The sequence below is a fragment of the Cryptomeria japonica genome, chromosome 5, assembly GCF_030272615.1.
Source record: "Cryptomeria japonica chromosome 5, Sugi_1.0, whole genome shotgun sequence".
Lineage (NCBI taxonomy): Eukaryota > Viridiplantae > Streptophyta > Pinopsida > Cupressales > Cupressaceae > Cryptomeria > Cryptomeria japonica.
This window is the reverse complement of record NC_081409.1, coordinates 757572376-757599015: the sequence shown is the minus strand read 5'-3', so window position 1 is coordinate 757599015 and position 26640 is coordinate 757572376. Positions and strand designations below refer to the sequence as shown.

General features: G+C 34.4%; 1 protein-coding gene across 8 annotated transcripts; it reads left to right on the top strand.

The window, feature by feature from the left end:
• Positions 1 to 550: 550 nt before the first annotated feature.
• LOC131036546 (uncharacterized) lies at positions 551 to 25427 on the top strand. Of its 8 annotated transcripts, XR_009104116.2 has the most exons (12): positions 551 to 1004; positions 2409 to 2537; positions 8202 to 8330; positions 8463 to 8502; positions 22397 to 22472; positions 22581 to 22781; positions 22897 to 23109; positions 23242 to 23617; positions 23981 to 24070; positions 24179 to 24259; positions 24502 to 24565; positions 24748 to 25427. XR_009104116.2 is itself a non-coding variant. In XM_057968441.2 (9 exons), exons 2-8 carry the CDS (start codon positions 2492 to 2494, stop codon positions 23614 to 23616), a joined length of 1080 nt encoding a protein of 359 aa, XP_057824424.1. In that variant the 5' UTR covers positions 551 to 1004; positions 2409 to 2491; the 3' UTR covers position 23617; positions 23981 to 25427. The 8 variants fall into 8 exon arrangements, 2 of the variants coding, with proteins under 2 accessions (XP_057824424.1, XP_057824423.1); XR_009104112.2 differs by having other exon boundaries at positions 24502 to 25427; XR_009104113.2 differs by having other exon boundaries at positions 24380 to 25427.
• The last annotated feature ends 1213 nt before the right edge of the window (positions 25428 to 26640 follow it).

Sequence of the window (26640 nt, the reverse complement as noted above, 5' to 3'; positions counted from 1 at the left end):
CAAACACTTAGGCCATCTTAATTGCATTATAGCTTAGTTTGTTTATGCATGTTTAGAATATCTTGCTAGCTTAATTCATATCATTTTCATAGCATTCTCATATCTCATCCTCATATTAGCCTAATTAGTTCACTTAATCTTTCAATTTGCAACTCATTTTATATCTTCATCTTGCATCTTGCATCTCCATCCATCATCTCATCTTAGCTAGGATCTTAGTTGTATGCATTTTGATCATAAAATCATCATTCATAACTCATTCTCTAGGTTGTCATCTTGAAGATCAAGTGCTCTTCCAACTGATGCAAGCATCCCCACATTTTGACCACACAAGAATCACAAATCATATTTCCTTTAAGAAGTTATCACTTTGCTATAAATAACCCCTCTCGAAAGCATATTGGGCATAAGCAGCATTGAATTGTGTAAGTTTGGTAGCGAGTCTTCAAGTGTTTGCTAGTTCTTGAGTATGTTCTATCTCTATATATAATTGCGACTACAGATACTTGAAAATAAAGCTAGCACGACTGATCGTTTGTAAGATTGATGACACTACTAGGTAGTTCATTATGAAAGGAGGGAAAAAACAACCGAGTTTGACACCACCTAGGTGATTCATTTTAAGAGGAGGAGAAAAAACAGCTAATAGTTTGACCAATGGCCTTAGTGTTACTTGTGATTTCAGCCGTACTTCTGCTATTTAAAACCTAACTCAAAATTCCCAGAACCCTAGGACATTTAGTTTGCCATTGGATCTTACTCTCCTCTAGTTGATTGCCGCAAATGAAACAGGGCGTGTAAAATCTCCGCATCATTCAAATAACGCAAATCTGGCCACGAAATAATATCGTCTTTCATTTGCAGGCTCTAGGCATCGAATCCTATGCAGAGCAAATTTTTTTTTATTTTGTGTCGATTTAGAAATATTTGCAAAGATTTAAAAAGATTCGTGAGGACTGTTCCGCAATCTGTGAGAAAACCCCGAGAAAGATTATTCGAACGATGTAAGTTTTTCCTATTCTCTCCTTGTATCTACGAATCTTTGTCAAATCATCAGCATCGTCGATTAGGTTTTTACCTTTATTTTCCCTCTTTCTAGACAAAAATGTTTTGGGCAAAAATTGCTTGTGTGTTTAGGGTTTAGTAGTCGGTGGAGTCACAGCAGGAGCAACTGTCGTCTTTTACGATTTTATCTCATGTTTCATTTATAGTAGTTCATTTTTGTTCGAGAGTAGATTTTAACTATATAGGGTTTTGTGACTTAACTAGATTTTGAGGGGAAAAAAGTCATCAATTCAAATAAAAGTAAGGGTAAATAGTTTAACACTGCGAGCGCCTATCGTCAACAAGCAGACAGGCGTCAACAAGCAGACAGGGCCTTGTCTTGTTTTGACCCGGCATGAATATCGCCACCAATTACTCAGGTAGCAAGTCGAGCATGGTTCAAATCCTCATCATAGCAATGCCCTTCCTTACCACATAGCTTATCAATTCCTATAATTGTCAAGTTGAATACATGAATAGATTAATTAGCCAATTTTTCATTCAATGCAAGGCTGGTTAAATCAATCCTTCATCTACCTTTTTGGAGCCCCAAAATTGTTAATTCAAAACAACATATCTCTGATATTTATATCCTTTTGCTTGTCAATTTCTGTAACTGCTCAATAAAGCTAGTAAAAAGCTGATAAGTTTATCACTCTGCATTTGGTGGAAGGCTAGTTAATATTAACCATAAATACATGTTTTTTGGGCTAAGCTCAGATCTTTGAGTTCCAAAAATAATGAATATACTTGCTTAATTATGAAGTGCATAAATTTTTTCGAATCAATTCCTAGATGTGTTCATGGAAACTGGTAGAAAGTAGACAAAATAAGTCTTCTATCTAGTCTATATTAATCTAGGTTTTGGATTGTACCGCTGCATGCAATATGTACTCTTTATTGTTCTGAATACTTAGAAGCTACTTTGTGTGAAACAACCTTGTATTTAGGTGAAGATATAAGGAATTTGTTAATCTCTATTCAGAATGAGAATGAATGCAATCGTTCAAGTAATTAATCTTTTGCTCATTAAATCCCGGGTGAGGTTATAGCTTCCTATGTGTTGTAAGTGTAGGTCATATCTTAAGTTTCACAATCAAGGGTCATGCTTGAATTCAACACATTATTATTAGGTCACAACATTACGAATTTGCCATTTGATCCTACCAAGACAACTGTCATTGTACATGCCTTTTTGGATGAATGCAATGTGTACATTTAAACCAGGGTTTCTACTTTTAGTGTCTTATATTTCTTTGAAGATTGTAGGACTAGAGTATCGATACAGTTTAGTTGAATTTAATTGTGAGACGGTGGTCAGAAAAGGCTATTATTTTGGTTACATGATTTTTCATTTGCTGCAGTAAGTAGATAGCGCTAAGGAGCATAGCAAACTGTGTGGTGGCACTTACAATTAGGTTGAACTTTGCACCCTTGCACTTTCAAAATGGTGGATGCGCAGAGGGCTCTGCTTGATGAGCTCATGGGTGCAGGTGAGTTATTAATTTATGAAAATATTTGAATTTGTTTACTTATTTATTTACTTTTTTGTAAATAAAGTAATTTTTTGTTAAACTGCTTTAAGTAGAAAATTTGAAAAAGTTCTATATTTCTTCAAATTCAGATTATATACATACTCACACCCAGGCATACAAAAAAATTATAAAAAAGTAAATGCCTTCTCAATTGTATAATAACCTCATCAAACATTAGGTCATCTTATGCATTTTTTGGGGAGCATGTTTGTTCATTCTGGGTACAATAGATTTGACTTCCAACATTTTATACACATTGTGTATCGGACAGCCATATTTCCTGTAGAAAATCTGATTTAAAGTTGCTGATTCAATATTGGCTGGCAATTTTCCGTCATAAAATTACTGATGTCAATATTTTGCTGTATAATTTCTGTCAGCCATTTATCATTCCTGTTAGTCTTCTGCCACTTGTACGTGGTGTAATTTTTTTTAACAATCCTTTTGTTAAAAAGAAATTATTATTTTTCTTAGCCCTTTATTTTATTTGATGAGTAATTCGATAATAACTCCATGCAATTCCAAATCTGCAACTTGGAGTTGCTCATCAAGAGGTATGCAACTGGCAAAAGACAACAAGAGGCATTTTAACTCCAACTTTTGCTACATATGTCAAGCATATTTTATTAATTGTTAAAACCATTCATAGATGCAAAACCATACAACATCTCAATAATGGTTCTGCCTGGCAACTCAACTTCATTTACACCATAGTTGAAAAACTTGGACTCTGCAATGATTGGCTGGCCCAAAATTTTTAAAATCTCGGGAAAAAGTTTGGCAATAGTTCAGCAAATTTATCTAACATCCGAAAATATACAATTTTTAAAATATTCTTTAAAAATACACATATATTCTGAATTTCTAGAACATATACTGATTTCCATCATATATAAATCAAAATTTGAGTTTAATAGATATCATAGTCCAAAAACAAGTGCAATTTCTGAATACGTTTGAGTTTAATACATATCCTAGAGTCTAGATGACAGAACAAATATAACCTCTTAATTCATATCAATGAAATTGTTATAATAATTATCTGTATTGTGTTTGTTTTCATATAAATAAAACTAGTATCAATAAAATATTATTTTAAATAAATAATTGTAAAAAAACTATAATGTATGGATAACCTCTACCTTAATTATAAATAACACAATCTATACAAATATACAATCTAAAAATTATAAAATTAAATTAAAAGATTTGTATGATGTATGGATAACAATAAAAAATTTATAAAACAAAATATGAATTGAAAAAAATAAAAAGATTTCTATATAGATTTCTAAATAAAATAATTTATAATATTTTTTTGAATAGATCTATGGTTTACACTTTAATAATTAATAAGATTCATAAAACGACACATCTGTGGTTTTGAGATTTCAAAAACCATAGATAATCATAAAACAAATGTATGTGTGTTTTTAGTTTCAACCGTGCTCATAAATAAAAATCTATTGTACAAAATGAACAAATGCTGGGCTTCTACTCTTGCTATTGTGCCCTAAGTCCACATCCCACAGAGAAAACCCTCTTTGTTGTAAAAAACGATTAAATGATTTTAGGCGATTTTTGATGTGCCCTAGGTTTTTGAAAAAAAATCATTTTTTGTCTTTATTGGCAAGTTTGCAAATGATTGCAGAAGATTTTTGGTGATTTTTCAACATAAATTTCTGTGAGTTTCACTTAAAAATTGGCTGCGAGTTTTATGGCAAGTGACTCACTTGGAGATATGCCCCGTGAGTACTCACAATTTTTGCGAGTTTGCTGCGATTTTTTCATTTATGATTTACATAACCAAGCTTGTCACTCTCACCCCTAAAGTTGTCAAGGCCACCGTACTTGGCTATCATCTCTAAAGAATCCTTGTGATTAGCACATTGCACTCTTCAATGTTTAGTGAAACAATTCATAGTGAAGATATTGTTTTGGTCATTGAAGCAAGTCTTTGACCACCACCTCGTTACTTTGTTAGGTCCTCTAGTGGTCATATTCAGAGGACAAGGTAGGTTTTCTTTTTCTTCTATGTGTTTTAGTTTAGTTGTTTTGAGTGAGCCAGGTTGTTAAGTTTGCTTTAAGTCATTTGGCTTAAGATTATTAGGTGGCTTAGTTTACTTAGTTTACTTAGTTTGCATTGGTTAGTGGGTTTGCTTCGTTTAGGTGTCTTAAGTGGGAGCTTTCATTTGTGAGAAAGGCGTTTGTGTTGTTTTCTAACGCGTTGGCACTATTCCTATCTTATGTTTGGTCCATTTCCTAGATGACTACTTATGAAGTTCTTTAGAATTTGAGGTCGTTCTTCTTCGATTTTATCATTTGGTTAGGACTTTTACTTGACTCAGAAGGGAATCACTTATTGTGTCTTTATACAGACATCATTTAATTACTATATTTTACACACTTAATCAAATTGCTGCAAGTCATTGTGGTTTTTTAGGTAAAGTCCTGGCTAGTGAAAAATCTTAAATCTTGCTTCAGGGCCACTGCAATTCTCAAACCCATGTGAGCTTCATTGCTTATGAGCCAAAGTGTGAAAAATATGTGAGATGCAATATCTTTATCTTCCTCCCTATCTCTCTCCCCTATCTCTATCACCTTACCTATCTACCCATCTCTCTCTTTCTCTCTCTCCCCCTTCAATGTTTTTCACTATATCTCTCTCTATCTCTCACTCTTTGTATATTTCTCTACTTATGTATCCTCTCTCTATTTCTTCCCTTTCTCTCCTTCCCTCTCTATCTATTTATATATATCTCCCCCCTCTCTATCTCTATCGATATCTCCACATCTCTCTCACATACACTATTTTCTCCCTCCCTATCCCCCCCCCCCCTCTCTCTCTCTCTCTCTCTCTCTCTCTCTTTCACTCTATTTCTCATACACACACAGTCCCTGTTTCTCCCTCCCTATCTCTATCTTTATCTCTCCCACCTGTAATCACCTGTAGTTTGTAAAGACCATGATCCTCAATACCAACAGCAACAGTAGTGCGTGTTGCACGATCAACAGTCGAACATTTATGTGCATTGAAGATTACATCAAGCTGAGGAGAATGCCGCATGATTTGACTCACAAAGAGAAGGTTTGGTTCCATGCCAGGAACGTAGTATACATTGAGGAATATGAGATTCCTCCCACCAGACTGCATTTGAATGTTGCCCTTGCCGACAACGGTATACTCTTCACCTCCTCCAAAAATACTTGAATCAGTATAGGGAGAGAATTCTGTAAACCAATCACGCTTGTGAGTGAAATGCCGAGAAGCACTAGAATCAATATACCAAGAAGAAGATTTCACGTGGTCTGCAAGTCTTTTAGCCATAAGGCGTAAAGGCAGACTCTTTCTGCTCTGTGTGCTCAGCGACATTGGCTTTAGGCTGAGACCCTCCTTTCTTCCGCTGTTCGGAAGCTACGCGATTGCGACAAATCAGATGGCCATATTTGTGACTATAATTGCATTGAAACTTCTTCTTCTTCGAACCTTCCTGAGATTGACTAGAGCCCTTTTGCTGAGATGACTGCGATGACTGAGCCTTGCCTTTATCCTTATGAAAGGATTTGGCTGCAAAGGTTTGCTCTGAGGAAGGATGAAGTGGCACCGCTACCAAACTGTTTTTTCCAACGATCTTGCTGTAGAAGTTTGGTGCACAACTTTGGAAATTTCAAATCAACATTCGTAGACGTAATGTTGAGGGTCTTGATAAAGTGCTCATAGGATTTTGGTAGATTCTTCAATGGCTTCGAGCTGATCTTGAATGTCTTTAATCTTCGTGAGATGCTCCTGTAAGGACATGTGTTCATCCATCATGATGGAGAACAATTGGTTCTTCAGAAGGAACGCTTGATTTTTGTCGGATGTCTCATGCAACTCCTTTAGATGCTTCCAAATTTTTGAGGCCGACTTGTCAGAAGGAATCTGAGGTAACTGGTCATCTGTGACAAAGCGCTTGAGAAGCATAACAGCTTCCCTATTGCGGTCATCAAATTTGTCCTGATCTGCTCCTTCTGCGGAAGGACAAGATTCTTTTCCCAAAACCAAATCATCTAGGCGGCGATATTCGGAAATAGTGAGCATGCGCTGCTTCCAGGTGTTATAATTTTTGCCATTGAATCGCTGACTGCCTTCCAACATCAAGTTGGTCAACGATGCCATTATGCACGTTTCTCAATACACGAAAAACGAGAAAATCTGAAAGGCGTGAGTCTGAAATAAAGGCAGAATCAGGTACAGACTTCTAAAAATTTGAATTACGGCTGGCACTGATGTCAAGAAAAAATTTCCAGTTGACCTAGAAAAATCCGATGAAGACCCAGAAGAGCTCTAAAAAACCTACAAGGAATCTGAAATCAGAATGCGGATCCGATGGCTCAAAAATCGAGGCATGGAAAACAATGCACCCATAAAAAATGGACAGCAACCCAGTTCAGATCTCGAAAAACCCAGAAGGAATCTGTAATTGAAAAAAATTTCTGACTTGAAATGAAGGGCTAAATCCCAGCCGAAAATGCATAAATCCTAGGCAAAAACTGTAGGTTGTAGGAAAAAAATCCCGTAGGTCGCATAGAGGCCGATCCGAACACGCAGGACGCGGAAAGAGGAGGGCACAAAATATCGTGCAGACCGTGATTATGAACCAGGTTGTGCGGGGGTTTTGTTAAAGCTGCTACTGAAATCATGTCGCACAAGGAGACGGAATCCGCGATAACGTGTCACGGTTTTTTTTTGAAAAAACCTGCAAAGATTTGCACAAAAATCTGTCTGAAAATGAACCTGCAGATGCTGCTGTTAGATAGAAAACAAAAATCACGGAAAACACCCGCCTGCAGAGAGAAACAAGACGCGAAAAAACCCGTCACACACAGGAACAGGAGGATCACGGGAAGTCGCGCGAAGAAAATATGGGTTGCAAGACAAAGAACCCTCGATGCACAGATTGCAGGTCACACATGGGAAGAAAAAATATATATTTTTTTTAAAATCTAAAAAATTTCATTCGGGGCTCTGATACCATATTACAGAAACGTAATTGGTAAAAATTAGTCGTCGTTTACAAATGATCAACTGATCATTAAATAATGTACAAAGGATCGATGTTTCTAAATAAGAAACACTCGATATTAGAAAGAATCTAAAAAGACAATATTTACATTATTTTACATATTTGACCATTAAACAATAATGAATAATATTATTCTAATAATTGGTATTTTTGTTTTTACATATTCCTGTATTAGAATGAGTTTAAACAAATTGTAGGATTAAAATACAGAGGACTGTTAAAGCCAGTTTCGTATTATTTGAATTCTGGTTCTCTGCTGCCATAACTATAGTTATTACTTTGGATATGAAAGTTGAAGAATATGTGGGCTAAAATGCTTGGAATATATACTCTTCCATGAAGTACAGATTAGCAATTTAGCATCTATGTTTTACTACCAGTAAGAAACTATAGTGTATTGAAGGCACTGACGGAAATGAAGAAGTAAAACCATTATCTTAAAATGGTTGTAATGTGGTTGCAACTCAATTGAGTCCCTCCGTTGAATTGCAAATAGGACTGAGTATGTTTTCTAGTATCCAGAAGTAACCTGATATAAAATAAGCTGTTTTTGCAGCTCGAAATCTCACCGAAGAGGAGAAGAAAGGTTATAGAGAAATTCGCTGGGATGACAGGGAGGTTTGTGGTTTTTATATGGTTCGATTTTGCCCACATGATTTATTTGTGAATACAAAGAGTGACCTTGGTATGTATTCCTCACTTTTTTCTATTTCTAAATTATTCATTTTTTTGTTCATTCCATTTTGTTATTGATGTTTATGTTGATCCATATCTTCCTTGTCAGTTTCTAAAAATATTTATTGATTTCTTGGTGCAGGCCCTTGCCCCAGAATTCATGATTTAAAACTGAAAGAGAGGTGACTGTCTTGGCCTATTTACTGAGTATTTCCAAAGCGACATTCATGACATCCTAGCTTTATTAGAAGTCTGAGAAATAAATAATATGTTTCATGCCCCTATCTCTTTTGTTTGCTTACAGGAAATTATATGTTTTTGGAAATTTTAAGTGTTCTTTTCTATTATTGCATAATCACATTCCTTTGGTGAGTTTTACACAGTGTTAAACTTATATACAGGATGAGGTGTGGCAAATATGTTACAAAATAATAATTTTCTATATTTTCATATGAACTTATATTTACCTTGGATGTTTGTTGTGTTAACAAACAAGACAAGATACATTTGTTTAAAATCTTCCAACTCGTGATATTTAATTGTAATATTATTGAGGTATCGTGATTTTTTATCTTGCCCAAATAAGTTTTTCCATGCTTCATATGTGTTGGTGTAGGATGGAACATAATATGAATCACAAGCGTGCATATATAGGATCTCTGGAGATCTGGATCATGCCGATTTAGCCCTTTTGAGGTAACTGTTAAACCATCAGGTCCTTAAAACAGGGGAGGGGTGAAATGTGATTCCTGTCTAGCAAATCTAATTCAAGTGGACGGTTTCTTTTTCTGCCCCTGGCCAGTAACCTAGCATCCTGTTATTTAGATTGCAAGCCATTATATCTACAACCTCTCACATTATTTGATAATTGCCCTGATTAGTGAACTTTTAGGGTTAAACTCAGGTAACAAAGGGGACTAATTACATTATAAATCTTGGCAATGAAAGTTAATGCCAACTCTTGACTTAAAAATAGTTCTGAATAGCTTTTCTAAATGTGGTGGCAATCTGCTTCTGCATGGATGATTAAACCAATCTACAGTCGTTGCCAAAGTGTTATCATAGATGAATGTGAAAGAGGACAAGGCACCATCTAGTGGGAGGCGTGCTTTTATAATTAGTATTGGCTCTATGTATAAGGTGGTTATTGGCTAATAATCAACCATAGAAACTTTTTTTGGCATTTTGTACTAAAAGATATGATGACTTAGAGGAAAAAAATCAATTTGTTCTTGACAGAAAATGTGTGTGTTCATCCTTGACCCATAATGATCCATATTTCACTCAACACACCAGTTGCATCAAATAACTGTGTTTTATTTAAATAAGAAGGCCCGGCCCTCCATTTATATCAAGTGATTGGCCATTTATGTCTTTGATGTGTAATCACCTGTAGAATATCACCCATTTCGTAGAAAACACCTTTCCCGTAATATAGCTACTACGAAAAATTCCCCCCAAAGGTACAAAGTATTTGGGGTTCTTGAGATTATATTAAAATTATGGTCGTGTCTAAAGGTTTTGCTGCACAAATCATTACCAACTTTTTAAATGTTTTATGTGACATGGCTTAATAAACAAGTGATATAATTTAATAGAATTTCATTCAGTGTTTTCAGTTGTGATGCTGCACCAGTCATCTAATTTGTCTTTAATGATTCTTTTAGCTTTTAACAGCATGTCTGTTTTTCAACTACATCATGCAAAAGTCAATTCAGTCTCATGATATGCAGAAGACATCCATTTAGATTATAGCTATGAACTCATAGACTTTTAGTATATAAATCATAGAATCAAGCTGACCTTAAATCTAGGCCTGAGAGCGTGAAGGCTTCCAAATTCCTTTCAAATTTTTTACTATTTACCAATCAGGGAGTCAAATCTTACTTGAGTTTCTATTTACAATGTTAGTTGTATGCTGAACATAATTGCTCATTAAGTGGGAATAGGCAGTAAACTGAAAATAGATACAAGCTTATGAAAATAGTGGAATTATTGTTGTACAATATTATAATTATTGTATTATGTTATAATATTACAATTAATTTATATGAAGACATGTCACATACAACTATTGAACATTTATCATTTTAAACCAGAACAAGGAAACTCTATTAGTTTAATTTTGTTAATGGCCTTAGGATCCACTAAACTAACAATCTGACAAGATAATTAGATATTAATATCTTCCTATTGGACCGTTAGATATGACATATGAGCTGTGCTATTCCTATATCATATCTCAAGAATTTCATGAGTCACGAAGGAACACTCGTGAAGATTAATTTTTATACTAATCACTTTAATTATTGGTTGCAACTAGGGAAATATGGTGGTGCATCATCTGCCCATACATGCTAAACTACACAAGAAACACACAGAACTGTATACGAAATATAATATTATGATTGTGTTGTAATATCATGAATAATATACATAAAGACATACATAACATGATTATTGAACATTTATCTTTCCTGAACAAGAAGTCTGTATTAGTTTAATAGATTAGTATGTCTATTGCCTCAGTATCTCATATACTGTCATCTAAAAATTCAATGTAAAACTACACATTGCTATCCTCTCAACAAACCAACGGATGTGACATTAAGCTGCTATTTGGATGGCATGTGTCAAGAATTTGCCATGAGATCACTTCTGCAGATTATGCATTATCATTGTTGTTGTTCCCAACAAAAAGAGTATAGAGTGTCTCATCTGCCAACACATGCTAAACTATATAACAACAATGTACAGATGTACGTGATATCTAATTTTACAATTGTATTGTGATATTATATATAACCTATATAAAGATGTACATCACATATGTCTTATGAACATTTGTTATTTGTAAACCTGAACAAAAAATCTGTAATAGTTTAATAAATTAGTATGGCCATTTCCTGGGTATTTCCTCTACTCCCAACTAACAATTCGATAAGATAGTTACAAAAGCTAAATCCCCAATGGAGCAGCAAGATATGACACATGAACTGCTTTTCTATAATCTCAAGAGATATACACAGAAACACTCTACAACTTAGGGATTATACTCTTGTTGGTCTCAACCACACAAAAAGGAGATCATATCATCTGCCATTACATGCAAACGCACCAAATGGCCACATCAACCCATTTAATAAAGAAGCTATTTATCGTAAAAAAGAACACACAAATATGAGAAATAACAAAACAAATAATAATTTGAACATGAAACAAGTTGGTAATAAATAAGGCACTTGGTATGGTATCTGTGCATTTGAATTCACGTCGTGTATTGCAGAAAAGGAAAAGTACAGAGGGCAACCAGCAAACAAAAGATAGGGATTTAGTTCTTGAAAATTCTTATCTGGATGTTTGCTTTGCTGCATTTGATTGTGGATGATTAACTTCCTCCTACTGCACCTTCTATATAAACTGCATAAGTTGCGTCTTCTTCTGGTCTCTTGATGGCTTTAGTGAGTTTGAAGATAACTAAGTTTATGATGTTTAGGGTTATGTAAAGGATTATTTAATATTTAACGACATTAACCATGATGTTGAAACTTTCTAGTGGCAGGGAAAATGACACCACAACTGAACTGCGTTAATAACCATTGAAAAAGAGATTCAATGGGAAGTTGATAGAGACATTATCTTGCGTACAGTGTCATCAGATGTATTTTGATATTTGAACATCCTTAAAGTGTTTGAGGGCCTGTATACCTACAAACATGTTATACAACTTATACTTATAGATGTGAATTTCTGTTTTATGTAGGAAGAGCTGGTCTTTGATTGGATGTGACATGTTTTTTCTTGAATGTGTTAGCGGGGTCATAAGCAAGTGGGAGGCATGTTTTTTTTTGATTTAGACTTGGATTTTGATTTCATTTGTCTGGTATAATGCTTCCTGGGCTAACTCAATAACCTATCTTAGAAATGGCATAGATGTATTTCCAATTATCTTGTTGCCCATTGTAGGTCTTTTCTCAATTCAAAAAGGGTCAATGTTCCAATTACTTTATGTTTTCCTTTTGATTGTTATACATGGTCTCTGATAAAGGTTATTTGTATATACTATACAGTACTTACTGTGTGGCAAGGTCTAACAGTGGTTAAACACACATAGTGGTAGATGCATCTTCGGATGTGTGATTGGTCAACTAAGTCTTTAGAGGTTTTTGTGAGTCTAAGCCAGACAGGGAACGGCCAATCCCAAACTATCAAATTCCTACAATCCTTAGTTTGATTTCAATTTTATACATATAGATGAATTGCACTTTGTTCAATTAGGTTGAGGTTAAGGTTGATTTGTCTTGACACATCCTGTAACAACGATCATGTTTAGAATTTTTTTCATTATTCCACTTTGATACATGGTGTTTCTGGGATGGGAACAGTGGGATGGCTACAAGTCAAACATATTATATTAATTGCTTTTATACCACTGTTGCTGCTGTCATGATTAACTTTATTGTTGGTGTACTGCTATCATCAATCATGATATATTAATTGCTGTTGTTATAACTTATACTGCTGTGTTGATATATTTAACAGTCTTTTTTTAATGTTATGAATGTTTTTCATTTCTAAACATAATAAAAATTCGCTTTGCGGTTGGGGATGTCTGGCCCTTCCTGGGACAGTTCGGCAATGTTGCAGATATTTCCGCATGTCTCAGCAGTGGCAAATGTCCCCATGGTGTTTCCTTTTTTGCAACTCATTTCAGAAACATTTCAAAGATTTGATTTTTGGGGATGTTCCAGCTGTTTCCTCATATGCAAAATGCCCTTAGGGATGGGGATGGGGTTTCTAGGACTGGGGATGTGCCCCAGTGGAACACAGGTATTTCAGCATTGCTGTGGATCAGGTCATAAGTTTGAATGAGTTCTAAACTTTTGTCCTGTGTAATGTAACCAAATACTAGTTTCTACTTTCTAGGGATAATAAATCCTGTATGAGTTTCCTTGCTTACTAAGTTCTAGGCTAATTCTTATTAACATGGGAGATGAAATGGGATGAAATGATCTTTGACAACAACATTCTGTCATTAAAAGCTAACGTTTAGGCTTTGATATATGGGGGATAGTGAAATGGAACTCTGGATTTGAGTTTGTTCTTCTTGAAGATCGTTAGGAATAAATGTATAGCTAGAAATATTTGTAATTGGTAAATCAAGAATGGGTTGGGGAAAGATCAATTGTAGCAAAAGATAAAATTAAATATGACTGTAGTTCCATGCCTCAGGCTGATTATTGAATGATAATCATGCGTTAGATTCTTTGTTCTCTAGAGATTATACAAATGAGGAATTTCAATTAACTCTCTTGTATCTGCTATGGGTTTATACTCTACTTAGTTAAAATGTTTTATTGTTGTGCCTTTAGATTTAGTAGATACAATAACATCTAAATATAAGGTGATAATATATTTTCATGTAGCTGGTAAAAGAAGCAATTTTACCTTTGCTGAGTCATTTCCATCAAAAAAAGGTCTATAGTGGCATGTTTTACATCAGGCAGTGTTAAAGTCTCTGCTTGAGAGTATACAATAAGTAAGCCTCACCAAAGGCCTTGGTTGGGTTGTTTAGTGTGGATTTGCATTTACAAGAAAACAATTCTAGTTTAAATTGAGTTTTATGTTCTATATGCCAAATAAACATATAATCGTTTGCTTCATAGAAGATATAATCAATAAAAAAATTATGTGTTCGATAAGGGTCCCTGCATTTGTCTGTTGGTGTGTATTTATATTTGCAAGTAAAATAATTCAAATTCAAATTTCCACTATGGTTTGTTTTATGCCGGGGCCATGGTTACCTTCTAATTTTGTCCTATAAGATGTCACAAGAAATCAAAAGGCTGTAAGTGCCTTGGCAAAGATCACACAAATTTTTAGTTGTGGATTTGCATTTACAAGGAACATGGTAAAGTTTAACTTCCCATTGTCAAGCTCTATGCTAAGTAAGTAAGCCTGAAATAATTTTGCTTGGTGAGGATATAATAAATCAAAAAGCTCTTCATGAAAATTCCTGGTTTGGTCCATTGGTCTGGATTTATATTTATGAGTAAAATGATTTTGAGTTCAAATTCCTACAGTTGTGTGTCTTTTAACAGACAAGTTTATAACTTACACTTGAAAAATGATACAAGAATTCAAAATGTTGCAAATGCCTGCTAAAGATCACACTTTTTGTTTTTTGGTATGGATTTACATCTTCAAACAAAATGATTTGAGTTCTAATGGGATGCATTGGCTTTACTATTCCTATTGAATTGAAGGAATTTTAATAACATCCACGAGACAAGCAGTGTAAGGGACCAAGAGTCAAAACCCTTAACAATTTTCAAGTTGTTTTTGATGTTGACTCTTCTGTTGTGAATCTTAATCAAGAAGCCAGCAGTTTTGTGAAGTCTCGCCTCCTCAAATAGCTTATTTACCTCCAAATCATTTTTATGTTTCATATGGATGTCTTCATAAGCAACATTCTGTTTCAACAACCCCTCTATTGCAAAAAATGCAGATTCTATTTTCTCACTCTTCTCTTAGGACCATCCATATGTCTCACACCTACGATGGTGTGAACCAGTTTTCAGCAGTGCCACTAAAAGTCTAGCTTTTCCTTTGATTGTGACCCTCAGATAATCTTTTTCAACATGTTCCATTCTGTTTCAATGACCCCTCTATTGCAGAAAATGCAGATTCTATTTTCTTACTCTTCTCTTGGGACCGTCCATATCCCCTCTATTGCAGAAAATGCAGATTCTATTTTCTTACTCTTCTCTTGGGACCGTCCATATGTCTGTCTCACACCTAAGATGGCGTGAACCAGTTTTCAGCCGTGCCACTAAATGTCTAGCTTTTCCTTTGATTGTGACCCTCAGATAATCTTTTTCAACATGTTCCCATGTGGGTTAAACTCTTTGACATAATGGGCTTTTTTTTCAACCAATCTGATTTGACCACATGGCAGTCCTAAATTTTTCTAATATGAATTTCTTTATCTCTTCATTTTTGTTGGGGCATTCATGCAATTTAATGTCTCACATACCCATCTACTTGCTGTCTTGTTTCATCCAAGACTTCTTTCTTCGGTCTAAGTCCTATTCCACACCCATTTTGGGCCAGCGGTGTCTATCCATGATTAATTTTTTTAAAAAGTAATTTATTAAACAAATTATTGCTGATGCCTTTATTTGAAACATTCCTGCTTCAGCCAAAAGACTCTCATATGGGACCATAGATTTGACTTTAAGATTGCTAGTAATTAGATGCTTTTGAATTCTTTCTACCTGCCTCCATTTGTGGGTTGATATGCTACTGCCCTAAACTTCACAGCCATAGAGGATAACTGGCGTAATTGACAAATCAAAAAGTGTTTTCTTTGTTTTCCAATCCTATAACTCTGCTTTCCTGCATCTATTCTGCAAAAGGTAAGGCACTCTTCAACCTTCTTGAATCCTTTTTGTTCTACATGTCTCGCAGCTGAGTTTATTGTGAAAATCAATTCCCAGATATTTGCATCCTTCCACTATCTCCATGAGTTCCCCTCAAAGAGGAAATAATCCTGTTGTTTTTTCCTTTTCAGCGAGAAGATCATGACTTTAGTTTTGCTGGTGTTTACTTGCATCCCAACTTCACGGCAAAAGAGCTCTAAAGCCTTCAAATGATCTTTCAAACCTTGGGCAGTTTTAGCAAAGAGAATAAGATCATCTGCATATAAAAGTAACTTCACCACATACCCAGCAAGTTGAATACCCTCCTCATCAACATTGTTTAAACTTTCTTCAAGTTCTTTTTTACTGAATATAAAAGATTGAGCACAAAAAAACAAGTTTGATGTGCCCACTAAATAAAGCTAATTCTAAATACAGCAACAATCTCATTTTTTTTCTATTTGACTCTTCTGAGGGTAAATGTCATAATTCCTTTTCAAAATATTATTTATTATATTTTGTTTTGTGTTGCTTGTTTGGTGTCGAGCATTCTATATTGAATTTTATAATTTATATAAAATAAAACATTTATATTATTAAAATCTAACCATAAGATCCCTAAAGCCATGATGTGAAAAGCAAAGAAGGAAACAAGCAAATAAAACAGTGTAGAGTATAATGTAGGAATCTGAGACCTGAATCATAAAATATTTCATTTGGGGCACTGCCTGTGTATTTTTGATGGCAATGGAAATGATTTGACTTTTTTAGGTCCAGCTATGTTTTTTGATTTTCTGTTTTTCTGCTGATGATCTGACACTTGCATTTTTTGCCAGTCTCTTTATGTCCATTTGATTTGAGCTGTCTGTAGCTGTGTAGTATGGAGTTTCCAAATCTCAAGCTTCCTTTTTCCTTGCTATGGTGATAGGGTTATGTATTTGATATTTCCTGTTAACCTGGACGATCATCTTTCAAACCTTATTTCAAGACAAATACACCACACAAGTCTTAAGAATATAAAGCTTTTTATTGTACACTGTATAAAATTGAATACATTAATCCAAGACAAGACAAAACATAAATGTTAAGAATATAAAGTATTAACTTTCATGATCTGTAAATTAATATATTTATCTTTTTCTTCCATGTTATTTTCATTTAAAAACATAAAAGAGGTTAAGTTTCTATGTATTCTATTATTAACTGTACCTTGTAAGTTCTGAACTTTTCAAAATTTTCACCTACTAAATGAACCAAACTTTTTGAACTTGGAAATTTTGCATGTCACAGGTCCTGTGCAAAACATTTCTTCTTTCTGGTTGTGCTGTTGATTGCATCGACATTATAATTAAGTTGCCTGGGTATTGGTACCAGAATTTGCTGATCTTTTGTTTGCCAGATTTGGTTTGGCATGGGCACGTCTGTACAAAACATTAAAAAAAATATAGAAGATACATACGATAAATGAAAATAAGTTTTAAACAACCATAGTGTCAATGTCACATTTATTTAAAAAATTGAAAAATAAAACACTACTGAGAATCGATAATTCAAAATAAGTTATGACATACGATATATCACATGGGTTTATAGTATCTGTTCAAAATTGGGAATAGGCAATGGTGATGGATAGCAGCTGAGTCAGGTTTAATTAGTTGTTTAATTACTTGTTTGTGCTTTGTTGTAGTGTTCTTATTTTGAATTTAAAAAAAAATATTTTGTTAACGACTCTCTATTAGACAATTGGTTATGTCTCAGATTCTGTGATATAAGATAAACCCTGGGTGCACCTGGACCAATACTAGTACCAGAATCAAGGAGGTGTTATCTGTTTAATGTACACCGCACCCAGATAAAAATAATATATTGGTATTTATTTTTTATTTATCTGGAGGCTTTTGTGCATGTGTGTGGTTAACTCACTATTTGAAATGTTTTTCTGTCCCGCATCTTTATATGCTGAGCTGCCAGAATTCATTGATTCCTTTTTATTCTTGTTAGCAGTGGAAAAAATGTTTTTTAATCTCCATTTTCTTTAATTTAATAAACAAGGTAAGTGAGCTTATTATTTTTCTTGCTATCTGGCATGTTGCATTAGTTATCAAAGAATCTGTGCATGATGAGTGCATACTGTTTATTACTTGCGGATCTGTAGTTTAATAACATTTCTGATTTCATTTTGTAAAATACAAATATTTTTTAATAACCATAATAAAAAATAAAAAATAAAAAATATTTTGTTTTAAACAAAACTAGTCACCTAACAGTAATTCTTCCCCTATGTACGCCGTTTAAATAAACTTAGGTGGAGCCAACCATATTTTAAAGGTTTGGATTATGGTCAGTTCCAATTATAACAGAACCATAATTACCGACCTTTATGTAGTAGGTGATCAGAAACCAATATATTTATTATTAATTGAAAATTCTAATAAGAAAAGTTACATATTAAAATCTAGGGAGAATAGTACGTACGTGTGTAGTACATATATGATCTTCCCATACTCTTAATTACTTTAAATAAAATTTCTGGCTTTTGTATTTTTGGTAACAATAATCACAAATAAACAATTTCTTGTTTTAAACAAAACTAATCACATAATAATAATTATTCCTATGCTGTTGAAATAAACATAGGTTAAGCCAATGTGATTTCTAGGCTTGGATGGTGATCAGTTTTAATTACAGCTGAGCCTTTAGTACTGAACGGTAAAGTAGAATATGATTAGAAGTCAATATAATAATATATTAACTGAAAATTCTAAGAAAAGTTGCACATTAAAAGATACGGAAAAGCAGTATGCATGTGTGTATATACATTGATTAGCTAATATCCGACTTTATGCCACAACTAAGGGGTATATCTTACGTCAAGTTCACCTATGAAGTGCACTTGGTCCTATCAATTTTGTTATGCCACATCCAAAAGTGGATGCGATAGTTTACCCAATTTAACATTTAACATTTGTAAATTTTAAGAGTTTAACAGGTGAGTTGGGGATTTTAACAGAGGTTGCCTTGTAAAAACCCTGATGATTTACCACGTGAGCTCAATTAAATTGACTTTTAAATGCTATGTTAACCATTAGCTAGAGCTCATAGAGAACATGAGAATGGTCTTGGGTCCTTAATATTACTACACTCAACCATGTCGCATGTTGCCTCATTGCAACACAGGGGTTGGCCTAGGTCCATTCATTGTTGTAAGTTTGATCCCTTCTTAAGGTGTCTTCATGGCTGATTCAAGGTGCCCAACCATAAGAATGAAATTAGGGTTTGTGGAACTCATCTTTTCCCACCACGTGCCCCTAACCTTGGGCATGATTAATAGTTATAATGTTTAGCATTAATTTTTTGTTTCTTTTCATCCTTAGTATGATAGTAGTAAAAATCCTTACTGGGAATAAATTGGCTAATCAAAAGATCAAGATTTTTTCAATTAACTAGGAAGAAATTAGAAACCTCAAAAAGGCAGAAAAAAAGGAAAATTTGTGCTTTATTTTTTATTCTGTTAAATATTCGAAGGCAGTTTAATTGTAAAACGATAGAGCGAGTGAATGTGAATTGACATTTACAGCATAGAGGGAAAACTTGGGCTCGGCAGCCCAAAATTTTGACCCAGTCGTGGACTCCACAAAAAGTATGTAAAAAAACAGAAATCAATGCATGGGAACCAGAAATATTGTAATTTAGAGGATATATAATTCAAGGTTCAGCATAGTAGAACTACTCACAATCGGTATTGACATGGCAAACCAAAAGTATATATGGAATCCATTTACTCAAGTTTTGATTGGGAGAATTCATAAAACTAGGAAAAAAATGTCTTTTGATATTCAAAGACATTTTTTTTAGTTTTTCTTTCTTACAATTTTAATGTTCTGCTTTTTTTGAAAACAGAGCAAGGGTTTGGATGGCAGCCCCAAATGAAGTTTAAGAGTGGGGGGCATGGTTCCCAATGGGATTGAGGGGCAGACTAATTTTGAATTTAGATTGATCTTGTTAAAGTCAATCAACTGATATTCCTTGACAATACCTGAAATTGTCAAATTTAAGGTATAAGTTAGTGAGATAGATGGAATAAGTTTTAGGAAAATAGAAATTAGATTTAGGAAACCGTGCAAAGTTATAATTGAAAATTTTAAACTGTACAATTGGAAACTTTTCTAATCGTGAATTTTCTTTAGCTCAAGGTGGAGCTTGTTGCAAACAAACATGAAAACATTTCACTTGTTGTTGAGTCAAATTGTTGTGTTTTTATGCACACAAGTGGATGAATTGCATCTTTTGCTCAAAATGCACATTGCCAGCCCGAAGGGTTTAGGCTTCGTTGTTAGAAAATTCCCTCCATTGTGCTTTTGTTGTAATACGAGATGCAAAAAAGACATTAAAGTTTTCCTTCAATGTTTGGACTACGAGTTGTAGAACTAGTCATATATTGATATTCTCTTGCAGGTTGTTGTGGTAGCTCTGGCTCATTAGAAAGAATGATTTTGGCCTTTGAAGAAACTAATCCAACTTGTGTGTTTGCCATTGCCTTCTTTGCCTTATGCCTTTGCTAGATGTGACATCTAGAGGTACTATTTTCAAGCCTTCACTTTATAAAGCAACAAATGACTTCATTACATTCAAGGCTACAAAAATTGTACATTACTTTGTATACAGACTGCTATGTCAAATGCACATGCAAAGTCTCAATTGAATGGCATTGTGACCAAATTTGCCAAAAAATAGGGTTTAAGGCTTAAAAAGTTTGAAGGTTTCAAGTTTACCCTTACCTCTCTTTGGAGAAATCATTATTGCTCAACACTTATTACTCATGCTTTTCAATATGCTTATATCTCCAACGCCAAACTATCTAATATACCACATCTCGCAATATACCCAAAGATGCATGGACAAGTGTTGTTACATAAGAGTGATTCTCTCAGTATCCCAAACTTCTTGATATACAAAGTCCTCAAATATACCCTGCAATATGTGTAAGCAAAGTGGTATGTGAGAGCAAAGTGGTACAAGAGAGTAGAGTTGCATCAAAAGAAATTATACAGAAAGGTTTGGAGTTCAATGACATTCCTACTTATGGGGGGCATCCTGGAGCAAGAATGTATGATTGTGTGTTTGACATTGCGATTTCCCTTTGTTATAATTATGGCTTAACGACAGTTCACTAAAAGAAGAAAGAAAGAGAAGACAAATGAAGAATATATAAAAATCATAACTATAGGGAAAAGTTTTAGAAGTCTCCTGATCATCCCAACCTTTGTCACCCTCAAATTTATTGCTTGGACTTTATGACTTACGATACAATAAGTTAATCTTGCCAAATGTCGTGTTCATTATATTATAGAAGGGCTTAAAAAGCACTGTTTTGCTGTTATGATGCATTCGATATCTTAAAAATGTGTTATGCTATTTTGCAACAAATAAACATTTAAGGTGTTGCAAAATCTTAATCATTAAAAAATAACCAAACACCAACCCTACACTAACCTTAAACCTTGAAAAATATTCAGGGTTTAGGGCTAAAGTTTTAAGAGATTTAGTTTTTACACATTATTAGCATAGTAAAGCATAAAAATTAAATCCCTAACCTAATCCTAACACCTGTACTTGCTTATGCAAAAAACACCAATCCTAACACTAAATCCCTCTTTTTTTAGTGTTTAAAGTTAGTAATGGGGTATACTTACTAACCTAAATAAACCCTAAACCTAAAACCCCCCAAAATTGTAGGGTTTAGAGTTAGGGCGAGGGTGTACTTAAGTAACAAAATTGTAGGATTAAATGTGGATGGTCTAACTACTAAATATTTTTAATATTTTGCTTCTTATTGGGGACATCTAATATTTGTTGTTTGATTATATTCATAGTATAAGCTTATCAGATTGTAACTAACAAGTTGTCAGTTTATCTGAATTAGGATTCTCTTATCTAAGTAAGCAGTGAAACACAAAGAAATGAAAAACTTCAGTTTATGTGAGAATGCAAAATGTACATTTATTTATTGTTTGCCTGCAGTCTGGGCAGCCGTTTAAGTCCAGCATCATTAGGCAGAAGTCCCAGGTTCAAGCCTCAACAGGCTGAGATACAAATCACTATTGCTCTTTATAATAAAAAAAATAAGTTGATTGTTTCACATGATTGCATCTCTCATCCTGGCTGAGTGCCCTTTTTCTTGGAAAAAGACCAGAAACTGTTCTCTTTCCCTTTTTTTGTTTGTTAGACTTAGAACCATGATGCAGAAGGAAACATTTTGCAGTTTTGTTCTACGCTACCTAGGATTTGGAAGATGCAGACCCAAACCTTAGCTGTAGTTTAATAAATTAATGAACAAATTTGAGTGTCAAGTGAATATAGGTGGACTGTTGCAAGCAAAAACTGTACACATGGTTCAATTATAAGTGGATTTTATTCTTTCACCATCAGGGATGCAAAAGGTAAATCTTATATTTACCTAATTTGAAAATGATAATTGGCAATTCAGCTTTAATTCCCTCATTGTTGTTTACGGGGTTACTAGATTGTGGAAAAGAAAACTATAATGGCAGCCATCTTGAAATAAATATATAGTTTTTGAATTCGTCTATTGTGTTTGTCATATGGACCATTGTTTGTATGCTGCTTACTAGTGTTTGTTGGATCTTTGAAACAGTTTTGAGAAGTCTTCGAGGCATGATCTATATGTTCCTAGATTTGAAGCAGAACTTGCACAGTTTTGTGAGAAACTGGTCAGTTCAAACTATATTATTAACAGAGCTTTTATTTCACTAAATCAAGAAAAGGAAGTTTACATTTTTGTTTTTCTTGAAAAGATTTGAGAATTTTTAAATCTACAGGTACAAGATTTAGACCGTAAAGTACGGCGAGGTCGTGAACGTTTAGCCCAAGATGTAGATATTTCATCTGTTATGCCATTTTCAACGGAGAAATCAGAGCAATTAGCAACAATAGAGGAAAAGATAAGGAAACTGCTGGAACAGGTTGAAAATCTTGGAGAGGAAGGAAAAGTTGATGAAGCACAGGCATTAATGAGGAAGGTACTGCTAATTATATGCTAATTTCTGGGTTAGGTGTAGTTATAGACTTGATAATAGATATGATTTATATGGCGTTTTTATATTTGAAGTAACTGATTTTTTGATTTTGTGCAAGGTTGACATATTGAATGTGGAAAAAACAGTTGTGACGCAACAAGCATCAAGTGAGAGAGGACTAATACTGTCACAGGAAAAAAAGATGGCACTTTGTGAAATCTGTGGCTCCTTTTTAGTGGCAAATGATGCTGCTGAGAGAACCCAATCTCATGTAACTGGGAAGCAGCACATAGGCTATGGCATGGTTCGCGATTTTATTACAGAATTTAAGGTGACTTGTTTAATCTCTAATATTTTGGCTATGTTTATGATGCAATTTTTTTCTTTTGAAGAATGGTCAGCAATTAGAAAGATTGATGACTATTTTTTATATCGCTGATTTATGTGAACAATTGGTTCTCAGGGCAAAAAAGAAAAAGCCAGAGAAGGTGAGAGGCTTGCAAGAGAGAAAGAAGCAGAGGAAAGAAGGAAAGAGAGGGAGAAGGAAATGGAAAGAACAAAAGACAATGATTGGGATAGAGAAGGAAGTAGAGTAAGAGATGATAGGGACCGGTACAGGGAAAGGGATCGTGAGAGGGACAGATTAAGGGAACAGCGAGAAAGAACAAGAGACTGGGATAGGAATCCCTTCAGGTCAGGTCGTGGTGGAAGAGAAAGGGATAGGGAGAGAGATCGAGATAGAGATGGAGATAGGGAACGGTTGAGGGACCGAGACCATGTAAGAAGTAGATCTCGATCTCCTTACAAACATGCCTCGCCTGGTAGACATTTTCGATAAGGTATTCAAAAACTCCAAATTGTGTAGTTCAGTTACAAGCTTTTCTGATCCATGGCTAAAAGATCTGTTCAAGTTATGCATGGAGGTGACTATAATCTCTGTTATGTGAGCTTGTATCATCTGAATAGCCTTAAGTATAAGGTCAATATTTGTTTGTACTGTCTTTAAGAGTTACCTGTTTCATTATGCAGAGTGCAGCATAGGTTTGCCTTATTTTTAAAGATAGCCCACTTTATTTAAGGCTAAGGGTTTCCTATTATACATTTAATTCAACCTCAGTATTTTAATGAGATGTTTGTCAGGTATAAGTTTCCAAGTGAGTTGATAAACACAATTTGCCATTATTACTATTGTTTTGATGTAGACTACAGATGAATTGCTTGGTGCTTCTGCAATTAATTAGTTTAAACTCCATATTAGAAGTAACAGAAAGATGGCGCTTCAAACTTATTGGGTAACACACTTAACCTTTTCTGCTTGTGAAATGTTGGTGTTTTCTTCCCTTAAATGAATAAGACTTAAGATGCACAGAAAGGCTAAACCAGTGAGATGGTTTTCACAGGCTTGACAATGCTCTGTATCTGATAGATGTGTGGTTTTTAATCTTTGATACCTGAATGAGGAAGTTTCAACTTTTCAGAAGGTAATCTTTGGTTCCTTCAAAATTTTTATTTGCATCTCAAAATGTCAGCCCATTCGTCCTAAGGCTTGCTTGCTTGCAATAAATTTCACTGTATCCTTTGCATTCTTCTTACATTTTTAGTGAGGAGTTTGCCTCCAGTTGGCTTTCGTGTACGTCTAGTCTTTGGATGATTTGGAGTGGTGACATTTCCCCTTGAATTGATACACCATTGTTGATGTGGTGTTGCTGGTCAAAATCTAAAGAATGTGAGGCTGCTGGAGAATTCATTCTTCCTGCTAAGTATTCTATCATCGCTGTCCTTGAAAGGTAGGTGTCCTCTCTCTCTTTGAGTAAAAGAATATAATATAATACAATGAGAAATGGAACATTGAAAATGGAAAAAATATAGAAAGGATATATGATGTCAGCACAGATGATGTGGATGACACTTGACACAACATTTACAGTGCAGCTTGTCAAATACTCGTATGTTTTAAATGCTTATTTAGGTCTGTTCAGCATGGACCATACCATTCCATTTTCAGGTAACTGTAAAGTCAATAAGTTTGTTATTATTTGGAGGGTTCCTAATGATAAACGGTTGTGCCAGTGAGTAGAATATGTGCTGAGCATGCTTGTAATTTTTATCATGATAGTTTGGTGTTCATTGGTGAGGCTGTGAATATTTTTGCTTGATGAACATTAATGATGTAGTTTGGTTTAGGAGATTGGACTCTCTGATCCATGAATATCAGTGGAGACTCATGTTCTTGCTGGAAAACAAATTACTCTCTATCAAACATCGACCTCGGAAGAAATTTTGTTTGCCTTAATGGAAAAGAGCTTCTCCACGAGGGTTTGTTGGGCCTGTACAGTGCATGTAAGTCTCACTGACAGACATGAGAGAATCATATCAAGATCAAGGAATTATAAAATTTGCACTTGACATGTGTATGTGTGATAATCCATCTACATGCTTTTAGGGAAAGATCTAGATGCATTGTAGATTGTGAATATGTTGCAAAATGGTTTTGCAGCAGCATGGAGGTACATTGAAGCACAATTATAAAAATTCATTTGGATTTTCTGAAATGGACTTGTAGCATATGGATGTTCGGGTTTTATTTGTTGAGAACTTTCGATTGATGAAATTGTGAAGCTTAATGAATGAATTTATAAGCTTGTTTTCTACACAGTTTAAAATTAAAATTTTATAAATGATTGAATTTTGTAGTATCTAAATGGAATAGATGATAAATTGCAATATACTTGTTTTTATTGCGAGCAGGAACCCATGTCCAAATAAATAGCATATAACAAGGACCTGCATATCATCTATTGAAATAGTATAACTCTAATGTGCAAATGAACATGTGCTTATGCAATCTATGGAAATATTGGAAGTTTTATTTTGCATTTTGGTCCAAAGGAAATTCTGTAGTAATAGCTTTGGACCAATACAATTGGGCTTTAGCTTTGATCAAAGTGAACGACATTCTGCATTTTTGAGGACGGGTGATACCTATGGTATAACTAATTTTTATTCATTGTGGGGTTCCTCTTAACTTTTAGAAAGGAAGAAAATTTACAATGATGTTTAGAAACGTAGGCAAATATGAATGGACTAAAAATAAGACTTTCATGTTAAGATATCTAGTGTTGTCTACTTAATAATTTATATGGCCTCAAGATGATAAGGAAATCTTGGCTTGGCTTTTGTCTGCACTCCAGATCCTGCTAAATATAAATTATTTGTTCTAAAATACATTTCATTAATTTTTTTAATAACATAATATTGGTAAATATAAAAATGATACAAATAATTTCAATTCATAAATTTTTATGGAAACCATATTGAAGACCATATCCTACTTCAGTTATATAAGTACTAGAGAAATATTTGTTTTTGATTAAAAAGACTGCGCTAACTAGGGCGTCGACCTTTTACATAGCCAAAGACTATCCAAAAATCAATAAACCACAACCAACAAGGGTAAACCCCAAGTACAAAACCTGTCTAACCACAAACAACCAAGACCCAACTCAAGGAGGGGAAGCACCCAAGCTTTGACAAAGAGGGGTTTGGCGAGGCGGGGGGTGGTGAGGACTTCCCCTTTCGCTTGCGACAAACAATCGTTTAGGCGCTATTGGCATTAGATCATCAATGGAATAATCTTATTTCAGTTATATATGTACTCGAGAAATATTCGTTTTTGATTAAAAAAGCAGTGTTAACTAGGGCATCGACCTTTTACATAGCCAAAGACTATCCAAAAAGCAATAAACCCCAAGAACAAAAAACAAGGGTAAACCCCAAGAACAAAAAACAAGGGAGCAAGTCTTGAACCACACAAGGTCAAATGAGAAAAACCTGTCTAACCACAAACAACCAAGACCCAACT